The sequence below is a fragment of the Bombus affinis genome, chromosome 10 (assembly GCF_024516045.1).
Source record: "Bombus affinis isolate iyBomAffi1 chromosome 10, iyBomAffi1.2, whole genome shotgun sequence".
In the NCBI taxonomy this organism is placed as follows: domain Eukaryota; kingdom Metazoa; phylum Arthropoda; class Insecta; order Hymenoptera; family Apidae; genus Bombus; species Bombus affinis.
Window position 1 is genome coordinate 2,817,731 of NC_066353.1, and position 21,617 is coordinate 2,839,347.

Consider the following 21,617-nt stretch of genomic DNA (forward strand, 5'->3'; position numbering starts at 1 on the left):
CTCCCTTTAATCATCCACATGTGCGCTACAAAGGAAACCACGATGTCGAATCTGCTAATCGCTGATTTGCTTCTTCATCGAAATATGTAGCCGTTGCCGCAAAGCATGGTGAACATTCAAGAATGTCCTTCGGTACTGGCGCACGTTAGACATCCACGAGGATCGTCAGACGCGACGTCGAACCTTTTCAGACGACGTTATACATCGTCCCGTCCTTCTTGCTAGCCAACGACTCTCACTTTCTCCTTCTCTGTCTCTCTTTCTCTCCCTTCCTCCCTCTACACATTTCAGTCGCTCTAGCTGCCGGCCGTTGGTCTTTCTTTCTCTTTCCACTCTATTCACCTCGTCTCACGAACAAGACGAAGTTACAGCATCCTCCCGTGGACGTCGGTTCGCAATAATCGCATGGACCGAACGTTTTACCCCCACCAACCAATCGGGTGAATCCTATAAATGCTCTCCACGTTCCTCGAGACGAAGAAGTCACCTCTCTCGGGACCACCAAGCGCACCCGCGAGACATGTGTCCGTGTTGAGTGTCCCATTGCGCACGGTGACCAGTTTTTTGGTTCAGAAAGGCCAAAAAATATAAGATCGCGACCACGAAAGATGGTAAGTAAAGTGTGGCGACGGACCAAGTGACTCGAACGTGGGGGTTGATTACGGATGCGAGATGGGTTCAGGGTGAACGAGAGGGAACGAGACGTCATTACGATACGATGGACACGATAGATCGCGTAGGATTGTGTGGAACGATTGGAAAATTAATACATATTTGAAAAATATATATAGTATCTGTGGTGAAAGTGTTTTTTCCGATGATTTCACGATAATTGTTATTGGTGCGTTCTCGTTAAGAACGAAGGGTGAAATGGAAAATCGTCGTGTGTTTGCTTCGATACTAGTTGTGTTCCGAAGAATAGTTTTGAAAAATTCACAGAATTAAGGTTACCCCGTTGTGATCGAATTTTTGTTGAATTCCTTATGGAGATATAGTTGTATTGAAATTCTACGTATTCTTCGTATGTAACAACGAATTATCGTTGCTCCATAGAAAGTTCATCCCGCCTAAAAATTTCTCCTCAGTCCAAGCCGTTCTTGGAACCCAAAAAATCATTGCTGGTCTCGATGAGGTAATTCTTTCTTAGAGAAAATCGCTTTGAGTTTTTGTTCAACGTGTAAAGGGCCCATTGAGCCCCAAACATCCTGAAAAACATTTTCATTGTGGAATTTTCGAGTTGTGCCGCGACTTGCAAAACATCGTTTCCACTGGTGAGCTTAGCGTTTGGTATTTACATGTACGGTCGCATCCACAGCCTCGCAAGAATTAATACCGAGATACAAGCATCAGCCAGCTGTTAGCACGCGAAATATCAAAGGTTATCATTGTTCCTTAACTTGAAATCCGCCTTTCTGGAGCCTTCGTTTCCCAACCGTCAATCTCAAACATTGAACATCATCGATAGCGTCGTAGCCCCGAGCACGGAGAAAAATCGTTTTCGAAAGAATGAGGTTACGACGTGTCACAAGAATCTTAAGTAAGATGAAGTTTCTTGAAGTAAATGGAATTTGTGATTGCGATACGTTTGAGAGTAAAATAACGTTATTGCGAATAAGATTTCTGTAAAATTTTAATTAAAAAAATGTAACTCTATTTTGTTATATTTTTATATTTTTCGTGATAAATTTTTTAAGTCTTTGAGTATCTGAAAATTAATTGTTATAATGAGAAAAATATCTTCGACGAAAATTCAGGAGAAAAATATTTCTCCCACGCAAATTATACAACCTGTTCGAATTAAATTTTCTCCAAGCTACGATTATTCAAATCGATTGTATTAATACCCATATACGTATCTCCTATTTACTATGCGTTTAGGTAAAGGCAGCTCTCCGGTCACGTAATATAGAAATTTTTAGCCGCGAAAGGTCAACAGTGTAATTCTGTCATAAAAAAAGATACTGTGCCATCAAAATATTCGTACGTCATTAGAAACTTCATCGTATCGATGACGTAATTTCTTTTATGGTTTCTTCTTCAATTCGATGTTAAATTATGGTCTTTCACTAGTGACGTAGTATGTATACGCTTCACTTTAAAATACTGATGTAACAGTTGCTCAAGAACTTCAATAGATGAAAGATTCATCTTTTAATTATATCTTAACACGTTTAACGTATTTGAAGCTTTTTTACTTGATTAAAAAAGCGAACAGTTGAATACATCGATCAAAGAGTGAGAAGCGTGAAATCGCCATGAACATTACAGTATTACCCGCGTCATTGGTTTAGAAATTAATTATCCCGAGGAATACCTGGTTGAATCACTCAATTGAAATTCGCTCATCGATTGAAAGACTGATTGCTACCTGTACAGGTTTCTAGCTCAGTGATGCGTCGATATGACGCGTTGGTTAGTAAAACTTACTTGTCGGCGTCAGTCGGGGCAGAAAACCAACATGTATCAACCTCTCACCTATTATGTAGTCGTAGATTTTCCTAATTAATGCCATCCTTACGTAGAAACGTGATTTCCTTCGATATTTTTTTTCATGAATGCAACAAGGCCGTGGAACTCTAACCTATCGTTATTTATTAATCATTCGAACAACTTCATTAAGCTATATAGAATAATTCCGTGAAAAAATTTTTGAATACATAGTGAACGACAAAAAAGATAGTTTGACCAGGTTGCAACTCGTTTCATAACGTTATACAGTCATGATTGATTTCACAATTTTCCTTTTGAAAGTCTTTACGAACTTAAGAAGTATCAGCTGTATCAGAACTTTCAGCCGTAACTTAACTTAAATTGCGTTATGATTGATAATAAAAATATACTACCTTGCGAAAATGTGTTTGGTAAACAGTAGCATACAGTAACAAACGTAAAATTGGTCGTAACCTATCGCATAATATTCGTGGTATCGTTTAATAGGCTAGTAAACTAAGGAAGTGCGTAACGCGTCGGGATGCGATAAAAAGTTCTAGATTTGTATTTTGTTACGTAGAATAAGAAGTTATTAATAAATGTTACATATTTTTGCATTTATAGGAAATTTAAAACATGCACAGAATGCACACGATATGCAAAGATAGATGAGATATCTGAAAGATAGTACTCGTTACGATCTTTAATGGGTGAAACGGATCTCTTCTTAGATTTCATTCCTGCGGCTGAATTCATAAAAATACGAATTTGCATAAACATCCGCAGTTTACCGACTTAACATTCACTGAGTTGCCAATGTGTTCGTACCTCGGTCACAGTTTCGTGAGAGCTATGAACTTATTCGACAAATGATTTTTCCAAGATCTGCATCGTCAGTATGACGCAAAAGCCACCATGATTGCCACAAGAATTACGAACAATTACGAAAATTGATTAATTCATCGTTTGCCAATCGCTCGATTCGTTCTGTGACGTTAAAATGATGAATTGATTATGTGACTTGCCTTTGAGACATGAGACGCGAACGTGATTTAGTCTATTAGAAGACTTCGATTCCTTCGAATTAGCATCTTTCATTGTGCTACGGTTTGACAGAATTCCTTTTTCCATGCTACCACTCGACCATAATCACGATTTATCAAGAGATTTATCATCGACGACTAATCTGTCGAAGCTGACATTTATAACCGATGACGAACAATGCCTCGCTAGAAGCGATAATCAGGTGATCTTTCATAGAACTGACATTTGCTCCCAGGGAACAATTTTTTTGCACTCATTGTTCGTTTCAACTGTTTGTATTTCTTATCTGGTGACTCTTGCGTAGTGAATCGTGGTTGCATTTTCCGCTCCCACGCCTACAGAGGTTTCCAGTCCCTGTTTCCGCAAGTTCTTGCCTGAATTTCAATTCCTTTGAATACTAATATAGCAAGTTTAGTGCAACATACAACCGATGGTACCCTGTACAATGTGCAATCAAACTAACTAATCCAAGACAGTATTATTCAACAGATTACAATAGTTTCCAAAAGTATTTGAGCAAACGTATTTTAGCGAACAAAACTTTTATGTATATATAGTACATGTTATACATATATAACATTTTAAAATTTTATTAAGACTGTAACAAGAAACACGTCTTTTATATTGGTCAAATATGAAAACAATCAGAAAACTACATCCTGTAATTACTCTATTAGTACATTTCCAAATATGTTTCAACATATCAGGTAGTAACACCTGATTGCAATGCTAATGAAATTTTAGAGTATTTCATATAATTTTGCGGGTGAGCTATTATACATTCATCAATCGAAGTTTAAAGTTTACTACAGTTTTCATGATGAGAACAAGATCGACTGTTGGTCAACGTGACCACTGATCAATGTCAAAATGCATAGTAAATAGCAGCAGAGAAACTATAAAGCGAAGATCAATGATAGTTGGTCTCAAATGGGGCGATTGACATCTACCGCAAACAACTTTCATATTCTCAAACGACTGCTATTGAACCACCGCCCCGCTCCTTTGTGCCCTGATGATGTTCTCGTGTTTGAAGTTTAGTGCCTTCATATATCCACCTGTCCGTACTCCCTCCGTATGCCGTAATACAGCCTTGATGAGAAGGATGAACATCTAGCGTCTGAATTCCGCGCGTTCTTTTCTCCAAGCATCATCTGAGAGATTTCAATTAGAGACCTCACGTGGGTGGGTGTTGGATTTTGCTCGGCAGGATCGATGATTGCGTTGCACGCCAGATTTAGTGTGAACTATGAAGTCATTGGTATTGGGCATTATCATTATCTGAGACGTTGGACATTAATTCGACAAGAAATGTTATGGTAATTTAGCAAAATTTTATAAATATTGTATGACAATGGCAGGCCATATTTTACAACACACCTTATAACGTAATCTCAACGCTGAGTAGATCATGGAATTGAAACAGTAAATGGTATAAGTGCTTACAAGTAGAGATATACAGTGAAAACAAAAATTCATTTCTGCTAATTTTGACACTTACGCCATTTATCGCTTGAACGTTATGGGCTTTCAATGTTTGCCAATTTCACAGATTCAGGAAAATAAATGGTAAAAATTCTGTCTCGCTTCCATTTTCTTTAATTACAATTTAGTTGGCAGATAATTTATATTTTTTCTACTAAAGGAAAAGACGTTTTTTATTTTTGGTACACTTACAACATTTACCGTCAGAAATATTTAAATAAAAAAATTGAAGAATTATGAATTTGTCATGATAATTAATCTTGTATTCGCCTTAATTAATAAAACTCGTTTCTTCTCCCGGTTATGTCATCTTATTGCAAGTTTATTGCAACTTTTATGATTGGAAAGTTCGAGCGATAAATTAACAGATGTTAAATTCGATAGGAAAGAGTACATTCATCGCCGGAGGAGCGTCAATTTTTGTTTTAACTGTCGCGACTAGTAGTTACTGCCACGTTAAAGAATGAATGTTAGCGCTGTGTTAATAATGTCAAATTATATATCCTTCGAGAATTACTATATAACGAAATATCGCGTAAGAACTCTTATAATTTTGCAACGGGAATGTAAAACATGCAACAAATGTATAAATCGAAGTAAACGTCACTTTGAATATACATACCTTCGTATCTAATTCTCCACATCAACACAATTAATTAGCTCTTCAAGTGTAATTTAATCGCAAGGAACTTTTTAACTAGCTTCGATCGACAGTTTCTTTAGCAACACTCTTTTTCAGCGACTTCATTTTTGATATCTTGAAAAAATATCAATTAAACGAAGACTTTTGTATCTGTAAGAGATTTTTACGTAATAGATTTGGTAATAATTTGGAAATAATTTTGTATCGACGACATAACCAAATGAGAATCGTCCATAAGATTCAGAGGATCGTGAATAATCATTTTTGAGTCGGCCGATCGAACATGAGATCGTCGCTATGGCATTTCGATTGCGTAACGATCGGCCATGGCTGGACCAAATTGACCAATAAATTTCACGATGATCCATGCTCTTTCACATAAGAACGATAAATAATTGCCGGCTCTTCCTTTTACTTTTTCTTTCTGTTTTTATTTTTTTGTTTTCTTCTGGCCCGATCGCAATTTCTGTTCCTTTTTTGTATATCATCCCAGACGAGATCCAGCGGCCAGGTTATAACTTTGTTTACGTAATAGTTATAACACTTTTTCCTGTAACCTTCAACCTTTTCTTAAAAAGGATTCACAGGTAGCTCTCTGTTCGGTAATTCGTGACTCGTGAGATATAACATACTCCGATTCCTTTGGTTGCGTCACTGAACGTTAGTTAGAACAACGACATCGTCTATGGTGAACGAGACAACACTTATAAAGACGACACGCTATGCATATTTATTGAACGTTTTGTGAATTTATCCATGAGTTAAATTTATAATCAAACGAAGATAATGTACATTAATAAGATTTATTAAAGATATCTAATATTTATCCTAAATAAAGACTAGGAAGGAAAGACAAGAACTAACTTCTTCCATTTTTTACATAGGAGCAAGTTTTATATATTCACTAAGTTTTTTTCATATAATCAATCCCATGTTACGAAAATTGTCCTTTTATTTATTATATATTTAAGCGTATATTTATCCATCTTTCTCATAACTTTAGATATATTATTCGTTATTAAAATATTGTTACAATATAAAAATGTCGTTTGTTAATAATCATACCTTTAGTTACTCCAAAGCCATGTCAACTATATAACTGATATAACAATTTTTTTAGGCTTTTATATTAAAATATTTCCTTTTTTTAAAGATGCAGTAGCACTAAAGTAAGAAAAATTAACAAGAATGTAATTATCGTGTTTTTTTCCTGTAATTATCAAATGAAACACTGCACCAAAAAGTTTTGTACACATTATATACTACGTACAAAGGATGAAAAGTCATGAATTTTCAAAGAAAACATTCGGTTATAAAAACGTTCATTTGTATTGAAGAAACGTTACATTGTCTCAAGAGTTGAAAGGAAATGTTCTTACTCATTTTCCTCGACAGGATCGTATGATAAAAACGCTTGTCGCTGAATGTCATTTGCATCCTTGTATAAACGCTATCGCAGCGAGCAGTAGAACACCAGCGATTTTTTCTCGTCCCAATAGAACAAAGCCGATCTTTGTTATGGTAATTAGTAAAAGTACGCGAACATTTCGTCGTGTCATCGTCCTCCAATTTTTTTCACTGCATTCCTCCTTGATTTTGCGATGGTTGCACGCATTGTTACATGGGTTGGGACATACGAGCGAACTGTGGCGCACCGTACTTTCTCCGGAGACGTACTTCTTTTCGCGCATCGTGACGCGTGACAGCGGTCTGCCCTGTTTAATTCATCGGCACGAGCCACGAGAGAAATTCGTCACGTAGTAGGCTAAAGTGGTGGTTTGTACGATCACGAAGACAATGAGGGTGATTACGAATCGACTTTATTCTTTCGTTACTCCTTTGTCTTTGGAAAGGCTGCTGGATTGTTCAAATTTTTCCGAGAAAGTTGAAACCTATTAGACTGTAAGATTAAGGCATATGTCCCATTTTTGAAGTTATGCTTCATTTATATTAGCTATTTCGTGAAAGGATCAAGAAGGAATTTTTGAAATCTAAATAAATATCGATAATAATAATAATAATAATAATAATAATAGAGAAATCTGAATAAGAAGAAAGTTTATGTGGTAGATGTTGAATATGGGATTAATAGGTGAATATCTTTGAGAATAAAATTATAAGTGATAGAATGCACCTACGACTAAAAGTGGAGCATTCTGTAAATAAAAATATAATTTCAAAGAGCAAAATGAACGCGCGTATGGGGTCGAAGGAAGAGATTATAGATATTGCTCAGTCAGAAATGTCCTATTAATCTTTACCGTAAACCTGGCCGTAAATTAAAACTGTCTAAAGCAGTAATTGGCAACCTTCTGTTTTCATAATGTTGACAATTTATGTATACTCATTTATTTGTCAAATAAGGCACTTAGGTAATGTGCATCGACATCTTCTAATTGTACAGTGACACGGACCGATAATAACAAGACTTAATGTAATTGCTATTAATTTTCTTCAACGTAAGACCATACTTCATTACTCATTAAAATAATCGCTTTGCTAACTGAAACCTCCTACTGTTTAATGTTTTTACTTTCAATAAAAAAAATTGTATAGCTTCTAAATGATTAAGTTGTTATATACCTAAACAATTCGGATATTATGAATCATTACTTCCATTATCTATTTCTTTAATGGCAAGATAATTAAAACGTGATAAGGTATCACGCGAAACTAGAACGAAAACCATCCACGAGAATCCCTCGCGCATTAATTAAAGTCAATTTATACTTGTTCCGCTTATAACTCCACTTAGTATTCTTTTCTACTTTCGTGAAAATGATTTCCCTTCTACCCGGTTGTCATTTTCGTTGTTCGCCGCGCGAGTTACGACAAACCTCGATGGATACGCCACGATGTTTCTTTCTTCGTTTAATAAGCACTCGCATTAGCAGTGCACGAAGCAGAATAATTAGAAAGCCATATTCTCGAAGACACGTTGCTCAGACTTTATTAGTACAGGTAAGGATGCAACCTGCGCCTTCGCTATTATGCAAGATGTCATTTTTGCGCGTATCATAGTTGATCTAGCCGTTCGTCTATTGAACGGAACTCGTCTGTCCGATTCAAATCAACCGAAGATAAATCATCCGGTTATAATGCGATAAATGGATGTTCGATCGTAAAAAATTCAAAGCGAAATTATGTTTCTGATATTTTATGTTGCCTTTTGAATAATATCATAGATATTATTACTCAACGTTTACCATTCATGAATAATTATGAATCTTCTTAAAAATGCAAATATGTATTAGATATCCAAAAGATTTGAAGGGTACCATTGACCCACAATCATTCGCGAAAGAATTTGAGCCCTTATGTAGTCGTGTTTCAATTCGTATGCTAATGGAATTTCAAAAATATTTCTGTGACATACATAATGTATTCATACAAATTTTCTATAAAGTTTCTATAAAGTTTTCTATATATTTGTAAAAGTTTTAATGTAATATGTTCATGAGCCATCGTAGTTTCGAATCTTCTTTCGAGAATCATTTGTCAGTGTGAACAGTGAACCAAGTAACCAAATGCAGCTGTAGGCAGTTCTAGCTATTGCGACACAATTTTGCACCTCGAGTCGCGCGAACTGCTGACCCATAGGAAACTGTTGTCATATCGGTTTCTCATTAGAACCGAAGACGTTCTAGACGTACAGTTTGCAACTTTCCCTAGGTGCAAATAAAACGTTGATGGGGCTGCTAAGATGTGGCTAATTGTTTGCACTATTCATCCTTGCACCTGAACATCTTTTAAAGCTTTGCTAGTATTAATCATAGAATTTCTTGCTAGCCCGACATAATTACTTCTACGTTATGGAGGTTGCATAATGTAAATTAATGGAACGTTATAAATCAGAAAGTTAGAACGGTACTATTTTAATAAATAATAATAATGAAACATCATTCATTATGTTCTTTAAGTTAAACCTCTTGACACAAGCGGCTCGATATACATTAAATATTTCACCAGATGCTACCTATATTATCTTCTTTTCTACAGTAACAATGTCGTATAAGAAATTTCTCAGGTCACGAATATCCCCAGAGGTTAAGAAAGCTCGATTTCGCAACCTCACCGACAAGGATTGATCGTACTAAAAGTATAGAAATTGTACTAAAAAGAAAATATAATTTTCGTTCCCAAAGTACTGCAAAGGAAATTTTGTCTATGCAAAATGTAGCGAACAAAAATTATAACCGATCTTCTAATTACTTAAAAATAACCATGAATGGCAAATGTATTTCTTTACATAAATTATAGTACTTCTAGGAATTACGAAGCATATTGTTGAAATTCTTGCTCAAGTCAAGGACTAGTTCATTAGCAGTATCTGAGAAGAGTGAAACGAAAGCGTGAGACCTCAAAATTTCTCAAGAAACGGTAACCTTGCGATCTGTATCGGTTGTTCCGCAAATCTAGCCGTGACACCACTTATACATCAGCAGCCTTTCACATACTGACGAAAGAGATTCTCTCCCCATAGCCCGCGCGATCCTCCTATATAAATTATACACCTAAAGGTCACTGGACGTTTCTTCGAGCCAGAACCATCATTCGTAGCAGCGCTCACGATGTCGTAATCGGATAAGACGGTTTTAAATTTCTGGGCAACGAAGCTTCCATTAGCTTTCTCTGATTTATGACGCTTATTCGACGAAAGATAATTACGTCGGATGGTAGCATTATTATGATCCGATCGAATTAATTCGAAACATTCAATAGTTTATTGCAAAGATGTATACATACAAAATATGACAATCAACACTTTTCAACGCTGTCAAATGTATTAAAAACAGCTAATAAATAACGTACGCTATTTTAAGTATGAAACTAATTAGCGAGAGAAAGAAGATAAGAATCGCGACGTGAATTAGAATAGTGAAGTTAAATACGCACGTGCGAAGTTTATCATATGATGGTTGGTTAAATTCAGAGACAGAAAATATTAGGGTTAGAAAGCATCTTCAGCCTGGATAGGACATTGATCAAAAATTCGAAATGACCGGTTTTGGAAATTAAGTACATAATGATCAATGACATACTGAATGCTGTATCTCGCACGAACGAACCTTTCACGATTACTAGTGTATCACACAAGATGTATCCTAGTCGAGACAGGTTATGTAAGTCCTTGGTTAAGGCGTGAGATAATCCCACGAAGACAATCTTCGATATATCATGGCCAATTGCGTGGCGATCCATGACCTAATACATATATTTCGAATTCATTCAGGTTAATAATTGAGATCATTATTGTGCATTTATGTGTGAGATGTTTGATTTATATGAAAGATAATAATGACATGTATTTTCTGATTCAGCGAATCTTGTGGATTGCCACAATAGTGGCAGTGCTCTCCACATACCATGCGCAAGCATCGAGTGAGAAGAGCAAAAGGGCGATAGCAAGCAATGGAGGATATATCTATGAGCCACCAAATGAAATATTCACGCTACCCCCGAGGTAAGAATTGATTGCAAAATTTTGTATAAAACATTATACGATCATTTACATAATTACTCGAACAAATATACACGCGAGTAGCTTTAATATTTTGGCTACAGTAGTCAGTTATACAAATTTTCTGCAGACCAACGTTGAGACCATCGACAGCAGTGACTCATGGATATCCAACATCGCACTCATCATCAAGCACACTGCATCCTGTAACAACAGCACCATATACCTATCCAACACCACAAAAATTCACAACGTCACGCACACCATCTTATTCTTATCCAACTCCATCACAGTAAGAATTGATCAAAAATTCATCTTAGAACATGATGCGATTATTCTAGATGTAACTTTGATATAAATTTAAATCATAATATATATACCACAATTATCTCACAGACCAACAAAAAGTCCACCATCAAAGACTACAGGATATTATTACGAAACACCTAGTAGGCCATATACGCCACCTCAGACAACATCATATGTTCCACCAAGGATTGATCGTCCTACAACAACACCAGGATTTTCACCTCGGCCAACTTTACCACCGCAGTAAGCATTTGTAGAAACTTGAATTTAAAAACTTGTAAAGAACTTTATATTATTAGACTGATGAAACTATAATTTGTAGCACAACTTCTAATAAAATCATCATTTATAAATACACTTTCTTACAGAACGCCAACGATAGGAACATCTCCAGGGTATAATTATCCAACACCTGAAAATCCATTTACGCTGCCGCCTCAACGACCGTCTACACGCCCTCAACCACCCAGAACCCCAGCACCGCCTCCACCTTTCTCACCACAAACACCACGTCCTCCAACTCCACCACCATATGTATCTCCATCTCCACCACAAACACCAAGAACTCCACCAACTGGTTACACTTATAAAACACCACCACACCCATTTACATATCCACCTCCTACACCATCACGGCCTTCAACACAACCACCAAGAACGCCACCGCCTGGACCGCCATCAACTGGTTATACTTATCAAACACCATCACATCCATTTACACATCCACCGCCAAGACCTTCAACACAACCACCAAGAACACCACCGCCTAGACCACAACCTCCAAAAACACCAGCACCGCCACTACCTTTTCCACCGCAACCACCACAAACGCCAAGACCTTCTCAACCTCCAAGGCCACCCTCTCCACCACGACCACCCGTGACACCACCACCTTTCCCTCCACAACCGCCACAAACACCAAGAACTCCTTCACCCCCACGGCCGCCTCAAACTCCAAGACCACCTGCTACATCAGCACCGGGCTATCTGCCACCCGTACCACCTACGCCTCCAACAAGACCACCGCTTCCGCCACAGCCACCAAGGCCTCCCACTCCACCACCATATGTACCGCCATCTCCCCCACAACCACCAAGGCCTCCAACTCCACCACCATATGTACCTCCATCTCCTCCACGACCACCAAGACCACCAACTCCACCACCATATGTACCTCCATCTCCTCCACAACCACCAAGACCACCAACTCCATCACCATATGTACCTCCAACTCCGCCACCTAGGCCTCCAACTCCACCACCATATGTACCTCCATCTCCTCCACGACCACCAAGACCACCAACTCCACCACCATATGTACCTCCATCTCCTCCACAACCACCAAGACCACCAACTCCACCACCATATGTACCTCCATCTCCTCCACAACCACCAAGACCTCCAACTCCACCACCATATGTACCTCCATCTCCTCCACAACCACCAAGACCACCAACTCCACCACCATATGTACCTCCATCTCCTCCACAACCACCAAGACCTCCAACTCCACCACCATATGTACCTCCATCTCCTCCACAACCACCAAGACCACCAACTCCACCACCATATGTACCTCCAACTCCGCCACCTAGGCCTCCAACTCCACCACCATATTTACCCCCGTCTCCTCCAAAGCCACCAAGACCTCCAACTCCACCACCATATGTACCTCCATCTCCTCCACAACCACCAAGACCACCAACTCCACCACCATATGTACCTCCATCTCCTCCACAACCACCAAGACCACCAACTCCACCACCATATGTACCTCCAACTCCGCCACCTAGGCCTCCAACTCCACCACCATATTTACCACCAAAGCCTTCAACTCCACCACCATATTTACCACCAAGACCTTCAACTTCTCCACAACCACCAAAGCCTCCAACTCCGACGTCATATTTACCACCAAGACCTTCAACTTCTCCACAACCACCAAAGCCTCCAACTCCCCCGCCATACCTTCCTCCAACTTCGCCGCCATACCTTCCTCCAACAAAGACTACACCACCGCCTTACTCTAAACCATCAACGCACGGCGACCCGTACTTACCTCCAGACGATCAAACTACTTCAAAGACTACTCCAAGATATACCACTGCTCACACAACGCCAAGTTCATTCCCACCAACAGCACCAAGTACGCGACCTCCGCCATACCTCCCACCCTCTTCTCCCACTACGCCACGTGTTACGGTAACTCCACCGCCTCCACCAACTCCACATTATACTCTCGTGCCAACATCGACTATCTATACTGCCCCACCAACCGGTAGACCAGCTCCACCACCAACTTTACCACCAACCACGAAGAGGCCTATCGGTTATTTCTACGATGTACCAGAGAATCCACTGCAATTACCACCCTTCTTTCGATGAGGACGGGCAATGTTTTTGCCCTCTTTTTTGTAATTTTTAAATGTATAGTATACAAAGCTATTTATGGATCACCATAGGAAATGATAAGCAATCTGTAATCGAAAAATGGGTGAAAACGATATGACAGGTTTGCTGTATATATTATATCCAGTAACTTGTACTGTATACGTTTAACTAGAATGGTAATTATTGTAAGTGTAACGAATGTTTCGAACAAAGTCGTAAAGTAGCTTCTAATGAAATGATTGGAATGATAATAATTGATTTAAAAAGCTGATGATGCTGTGTTACATTTGTGTAAGTAAAATACAGTGAATATAAGATAAAATGGATGCACATAACTTTGTACATCTGACACACGCATATTACAAAAGAAATAAAAAATTTATATAAAAGAATAGATGTCGTATCGTGTCTCATTTCACAAAATTAAAATATATAGAAGATAGCAACCAGTTGTGACATATGATAAATACTTCTGTCATATTACTTGATCATCTCGATGTAACATTTTCGAAAGATTGAAAGTGAGGTACACCTGATTTGCCAGAGGGTCTTGAGAATCATCTTTTCGCCTACAACATCCTCTTCTCTCGTGAATATTAACTCATGATTATGAAATGCATTCGAGAATTCAGAATAACGCGACTGGCTTGAACAAACACTATAAATCGAAAATAGTTTGCTGCTGCAATCAATCGAGAGTTATTTTACATCACGCAAATTTCCGTTACAAGGTACGGTAATTACAATGACTTTCCTTCCGCGTGAACCATGACAGAATGACGATAATAGTTGATTTGCTTAACCAGCCAACATGACACCGTGACATTGGCATTCTCTTGCAGTATCGTGCAATAATATTTAACTCGAATCTCCTTGCGTAGTAAGTAGTCCATAACCTATCTCCTACTACCATAACAAGCCTCCCCCACGAACAAAGAAATTTTCTACGTTCATGATAGAATTCAAACAGTGAAAACTCCGTTGCGAGAAATGAGTGCTCGTTAGTTGTATATGGAACTTCGAAAGAATACCGTCTCGTGTTCTTGCGACACAGGATTTGCAAAACTATTTGTTATTAGAAATTTTTAAACAATACTTCGATTGTTTGATTGAAGATCGTGCTCATTTTAATTACCATTTCGATTGTTGTATCGTTGATATTGGAATACTAATATTTTTTAAATCTACTTGTTATGTTTTATTTATATTTGTATTATGTCCACTTTATATTGATAAAGATCGTAATCATGTGGTAAAAAACTCCCTGAGTGTACGAAAGATCGATCGATCTATCTCGAAAATGTCATGCGAATAATCAAAAGATGCTGGAAACGGGAAGAAGAACTGTAATTAATACGTCTCAGCTTGGACTTTATTCCGATCACGGTGATCGATACTATAGAAGTCGATACAGTTCTATTACGAGGAAATTTGTAATTGGAGTTATGGTGGTAGTGGCAGTGGCATTAGTAAGTATCCAACCATAGCATCAATAAAAATCTTTTCAGTACTTAGTTCTCTCATCAATCCTCTTAACTATTTCACATGTGAAATTTTATAATTTTAAATTTATTTAACTCTCAATATAGTCCCATTTTTAATATATTAGATTTCCTTTGCAAAAGCAACAGAAAAAATGTCTTATTGCTAAGATTATTATGTTGAAGATTATTAATAATTGAAAAGAAGAATTTTTTCCACAGTCCAAATAACATTCATTGCTGAAAGAATTAAGTCTCTAAGTTTTTACCATCAATCATTTTTCTTTGTTTCCTCTTTTCAAAAAAATGTTGCATCCTCAATTAAACGAGTTATCGTATAAACTCAAACATTATAACTTACATGTACTCATTACTATTATTACATATACTCGCTATGCAAACAGTAACACGCTGCTCACCTATATATCGTGTTATGTGCTTTAAAGAGTATTGGTTTCTTTTACGCGGTCTCCTTACAAAAGCTATTCATCTCACAAGGAATCGTTTCGTGTACCTACTGCCACATCGAGTAAGTTCAATGACTCAGCCTGCGTGATCGAGAAACATTACGTATCGATCATTAACAGTGCATTACGTTCTACCGCGTTCGAACGCTACTGTCTGCATAGCTGTAACACTTACGATGATTTTTTAATGGGTACCAAACTATGCGCGAACGATATATCAATAAATAATACTTAATGCATTCATACCAGGAATTGGATTCATTGCGACGTAAGAAACGTGATTTTCTAATTGTTTTAATAGAAAGTTGATTTTTATGTTTTTAGTTAATTCGAAATTTGTTTTATAATTAGATTATGAATGTTTATGCATTCATAAGTGTATTTAAATATGCAAAAATCTAAAGAATAATTATTAGAATATTTAGTGGGTAAAACGAGTTCCTATTTAGTTTCATTTCTTTAGTTATGTTTATACAAGTTTGAAATTGCATAAACATCCGCGATCTCTTTATAACTGATACAAAATGTGATTAATTGTAAAATTAAAGCAACCTGACAGAAAGTAAGCGTTTAACTTTGCAATAACAAACGTTTCGTTAAAAGTAAAGTTTTTGTCATTCGGCGCCTTAATGAGACGCAATTGTGGCGAACAATAAGCGCAATTACACTTCGCGAGTTTTCTCCCATGATTAATGCAACAGGTACAGGTAGCAGAGTTAAAAATCACAATTTCACCGTGGATCTCGCCGCAGTAGATTCGCATGCTTGGCGAACCAAGCGTCTCAAAGAAGATTTCTGCGTGCTTCACATATAGGGCGTTAACTGTGTTTTGACACGAATTAACGTGTGCCTTCTCGAGAATGGTTCTCGTTTAGGTTTAATGTATAAACGAAATCTAGTGAAGAAATGTCTTTTCTTGCGAACAGGATACCAGTTCGGTTTGAATTGAGAAGTGCACTTTCCAATATCTTTTATATTGGAAAAAATCTAAAATTAATTTCACGAAATAAAATAAAATATGCTTTATATGTTTAGAAAAAGTTGAGAAAGATGAATTAATTAAAATTTAGTGCAAATTAATCTTGACAATTTTATTCTATCTCCTATTATAGGTCGGAATATTTTTATACGACTTCACATCCGCTTCATCAGTGAACAGCAAACTGAATCAGGAAACAAAGCATATGTACATCTTGCAAAATGCTCTTAAGAAACCTTCGAACTTTACGAAAAAATTGTTTAACTCGACTGTTCCGCCAGAAATGAATAGAACCAGTTCCATTTACATTCAAGATCGTTTAGACAATGATGGGAATCTGTTCCTTTACGATGAAACGACCGATCAGAAAGTAGCTGACGCAGAATTTAAGTCTCAGAACCTGAATAACTTCAAGCTAAGGAAAAGAGTGCTGAAATCGGTGGAGAACAAGGTGGACGAGTCGGCAGAAGGGAAACAATTGTTCGACAATCATGCAATTGTTTATCGTGTGAGACAAAGGTAAAATATTGTCTACGTTGCTCTTTATTGAAATAAGTGATTGTATCGTGATTTTTTCTGTAACCTGACAATATAAATATATAATGAAAATGTTCGATACGATTTCTCAAGTTATCAAAGACGTCATAAACGAACTGATATTCATAGAGTTTCGCTTCAATCGTCAGGAACGAAGCCGAAGATTTTAATACGGTGTTACATAACGCTTACAAAACCCGTAACTGGGTTTTAAATGTCCGTCAAGTATTTATATTCGTCATATTTTTTCCTTCGTTTAAAAGTTAATGAGCATCCTCTGTAACGTACGCACACACACGATTCGTATTCGATGGAAATGTACATGAACTGATTATCTCAGTTTCATTATATCGGTGTTCCCTGCCTGTGCCTCAAGCCAGCAATAAATCAACATTACAGCCTACAGTATGTAAATCCTCAAGAAACACTTTCTACTCTTCAGCAACACTTCTTCTTCCCTCGAACATAGCTCTATTATCACTCACTTTATTAATACGCATTACGTACATCGTAGGATCATAAGTACTAATGAATAAAAATTTCAATCTCATTTATATATTACAAATCTTTTATTTCATTCGGTATAAATCTCTGGAATTGAAACTTGAGAACTAATTGGCGGAAAAAAGTATTTCTAAATGCAATATTTTTAAATATACTTAAACAGACACAAGTACCCAGAGTTGGAAGAAGATGGAAGTTCAGAGGAGAATCGACCTCTTCCTTTTCATTGGGAATTGAAGACACCACAACCAACTGCCTTTAAACGTCCAAGATACCCTCAACTCACGCAGTACAGATATCCATATGCCTCTAGAAATATTCAGGATATCATCAAATATCTGACGAACGACGCTGACTTATCAAATCGAGGCATCAAGTTCACTGGCGTGTACGTGAATCCAAAGAAATACGATTTGTATCCTGGAGCAGGGGAGATGATGTCCAACAGCGATAGATCGGAAGAAGATGAAACTCCACCTTATCCGCTAAACGAAGATCCGTTTTATCAGTACAAACCCAAACATCCGGCGGACGTGAATTTATTGGCTACGTCCAATGTCAGGTCTGTAGAAAAAGAATCTACGTATCATTGGTGGTTAGAAACTTGGCAAGCGGAAAGAATGCAGGTTTATTTGCCCTACATAAAGTTGATAGAACCATTCTAGTGACAGAATTTTTAAAATAGGGCACGCATATTGGAAATTATTGATTATTTACACACTTACTGATTGACAGAGGAGCAAGTAGAGTATGTCGTTTGCCTTTGTACCGTTCAGCTATTTTTCCAACTACATATAATACATACTGAAAAATTTGTTTGCTGAACGTAAATTTAATAATAAAATTATTTAACTATCGTAGTTGAACATCGATTTAAATATATTACAATAATTTCTTTAGCACAAACTATTACATATAAATAAAAAATATTATAGGTACTCTGAAAATATTGCACTTAGAAAATATAACAATGCAACAAACTCTCTGGAATAAAAATGTTTTTAATTATGGAAAAGTGAAATCAGTTCGATTTTTCAGATTTTCACCGACAGGTCTTCACAGATACAACTACGATGCTTATGGACGGCCATCTAATTATTATAAACCGACGTCGATTGAATCCATGTACGAAAATCCAGCTTCATATCCGAGTAATTACGGAAAGAAGCGGAAACCGCAGCCATTCAGTGTTATGTTGGACATTTATCCCATCACTGACATTACAGAGCAAAATAAAAAGGCAAACAGGCCGAAACAAGTGCCTATGGACGATTACGAACTGCGAAGGCCGATTCAGTATAACAGAGGGCTGAAGTTTCATTCTCCACTCCCGCAATCATTAATGGGAATGTCTACTCACAATCAGGCAATGACCGACGAAGAAGAAAGACAGCAAATGATATTCCATTTGAATCTATATCCAAGAAAAAAGAGCAAGATGAGCAGGTGAAATTTTAAAATACATAAAACAAGCTGATAACCATGTTGCGTTCTTTAAATGATATTAGATCCGGTTGTGTTTCTTATTCTTAACAAACTTCTTAAGTTTGAGGAAAACACGGAAGAATCGTTATTGTATGTTATTTGCGTGATTTCCCGTTTTAAATGTACACCAAAGTATTTTTTGAACATTTCCCTTGTTCAAACAAGAGTAAGATTTGGACATAGATATTTGAGGACTGCACCAGAATTAGACACTATAAATTTACTTTTTGAGACAGCTTATTCTAGTCAAAATAGAAAATATATTGACGTGCCAGAAATATGATATTTTTCTTAAGAAGTCACATTAAAGTACAAAATAAATTATATTCAATTTTGCTCAAAATGAAACATAAATAACATTTCCACATTTCCGACTCGGCGATTACGTAAAAATTTCTGTGTGCAAATTTTTCACCCACGGTGTCTACGTTCTTGTATCGAAGACGATCTTTCTTACTTTCGATTACATAAGACTCACGGATCGCTTTCGCGAATCCACCTAGATTTATTCTCAATCGACGAAACGCGATTTCCCTGTAAACCATATCGTGCGATGGATCGTGGAATAGTTACAATGGCGATCCTGGCTTCGTTCTACGTTGTATTTATCTGCGAAATCGTCGGGAAGATCGGTAAATTCATGCGGAGAACTTTCACCGAACGTGCGACGTCGATAGGTGAAAAAATCTTGTCGAAAATGTTCGACGACTCGTTAAAGACGACCACGTGAAATATCATCGACTAACTTCAAGGTATAAACGATCGATTCGAAAATTATTCATCGTAAATTCTCTTCAACGATCCTTGCAAGATTGCCTCCTGAAATACATGCATTAATGTATTTTATTAACTGCGAAAAAAGAAATGACATCAGTTGATATATTGTCAGACAACGAGGATAAGAGTCATTAATGCCGTAATATAAAAATAACAGTTAACTAAAATAAAGAAGCATTGCTTGAAAACATTTTTTGAAAAATTTAAATGAAAATTATTCTATTTCTAACTACTACACTATATATTTTTAAGTATAATTATTATAATAGCATTGTAAAAACAATACTTAAGCTTTATCATTTGGTTTTAGGTACGATATTATTCACAGATCGGAATCCATGGCACCAGAAGATCGACAACAATTCGTGGATAAAGTATGGTCACCTTTAGAAACGATAGCCAAACATTTAGCTGTAGAACAATCAAAGTTCATGGATCAGGATAATGAAAGATCTAATCTTGCTGCCACACGATATCAAGAAACTTTTCTCGATAACAAAGACGAAATAAAAAGATTACAAAAGACAAACGATTTTTCAAGATTAAGTGAAAACGAAAACCCGGATGAAACCATCACTGTCCCACCTAACCATAAATCAAGCATAGAGGAAGATTACGCTAGTACCGAAAAGTACGAATTTGAGGCTCAGAAAATTGTAGGAACTACCACGGAGAGTGAATTGAATGAATGTAATACGACTGTCATTTCGAAAGAAACCAAAATCAATAAAACTGAAACTATCGATAATTCAAAGGATATTGACACCGTTGAAGGATTTAAACAATTCGACGACAGTGTCTCTTAAAGAGACTGCAAGAAGAAACATACGTTTCCGAGAAAGAAAAATAATAAATATTAAAAAAAATAATAAATATTAAAAAGGATATGGTTGGTCAAGGTAGCTGCGTAATTGTAATAGAAAATTGTCTAAAATCACGCAACGAATACATTAGTGTTCTTTCTTTCTAAATATATTATGATTTCTAATTATATCCTCGAATGTAATTATAGATGTCTGAACTAGACAATCGTCAATCTCCTTGAGATTTCTTCGTATTTCCCACCAGATCAAATTATCTACCGAGCTCCACCTCGCCTTGACATTTTCGTCGAGGGCGTTCGAGAGTCTCTCAAGATCTTTGCTGTAGCAATCTTAAGATATTCGTTCAACGCGATTGCTTAATAGGCCAAGAGATCGTGGTCTACAAAATTGGTATTAGTCGCTGAGTACATCTTCTAACGGAGAATCTTTAGACGACTATAAGATCTATTATCTATTGAAGTAGAAAATATTGAAATATTTTATCACAATTTAAAATTAGGAATTATACAAATTTTGTCCGAAAATTTTCAGTTATTTTCTTAAAAATTTCGAAGGAGGCAATTATTGCCATGAAATAATTACTTATTTTGATATTACGATTATACAATATATAATTTACAATTACTTAAATAAAAATCATAAATCGCTACTTCTCAATTTTTACTTACTTTCTTTTTAGTTTAGTTTCGAAGTTTTAGTTTCGAAGAAGATGACGAGGTTATGATTTATTTTATTCGTCCAATGTAAATTAAATAGATTCGAAAGTTGATTCGGGATCTTACAAATGTTAATGTATCCAA

At 36.7% G+C, this 21,617-nt stretch overlaps 2 protein-coding genes across 14 annotated transcripts; both read left to right on the plus strand.

The window, feature by feature from the left end:
• The first annotated feature begins 372 nt into the window (after positions 1-372).
• LOC126921426 (uncharacterized) lies at positions 373-14,159 on the plus strand. 13 transcript variants are annotated; one of them, XM_050733012.1, is made up of 8 exons: positions 373-611; positions 10,924-11,066; positions 11,194-11,355; positions 11,460-11,615; positions 11,741-11,943; positions 12,427-12,612; positions 12,766-12,795; positions 12,847-14,159. In XM_050733012.1, exons 1-8 carry the CDS (start codon positions 609-611, stop codon positions 13,755-13,757), a joined length of 1,794 nt encoding a protein of 597 aa, XP_050588969.1. In that variant the 5' UTR covers positions 373-608; the 3' UTR covers positions 13,758-14,159. The 13 variants fall into 13 exon arrangements, with proteins under 13 accessions (XP_050588969.1, XP_050588968.1, XP_050588971.1 ...); XM_050733011.1 differs by having other exon boundaries at positions 374-611; positions 12,427-12,546; positions 12,598-12,612; positions 12,766-14,159; XM_050733014.1 differs by lacking the exon at positions 12,766-12,795 and adding an exon at positions 12,694-12,744 and having other exon boundaries at positions 374-611; positions 12,427-12,495; positions 12,796-14,159.
• Positions 14,160-14,392: 233 nt separating this feature from the next.
• LOC126921428 (uncharacterized) lies at positions 14,393-21,536 on the plus strand. Its single transcript, XM_050733022.1, has 5 exons — positions 14,393-15,232; positions 16,824-17,209; positions 17,895-18,293; positions 18,770-19,177; positions 20,304-21,536. Exons 1-5 carry the CDS (start codon positions 15,086-15,088, stop codon positions 20,797-20,799), a joined length of 1,836 nt encoding a protein of 611 aa, XP_050588979.1. The 5' UTR covers positions 14,393-15,085; the 3' UTR covers positions 20,800-21,536.
• The last annotated feature ends 81 nt before the right edge of the window (positions 21,537-21,617 follow it).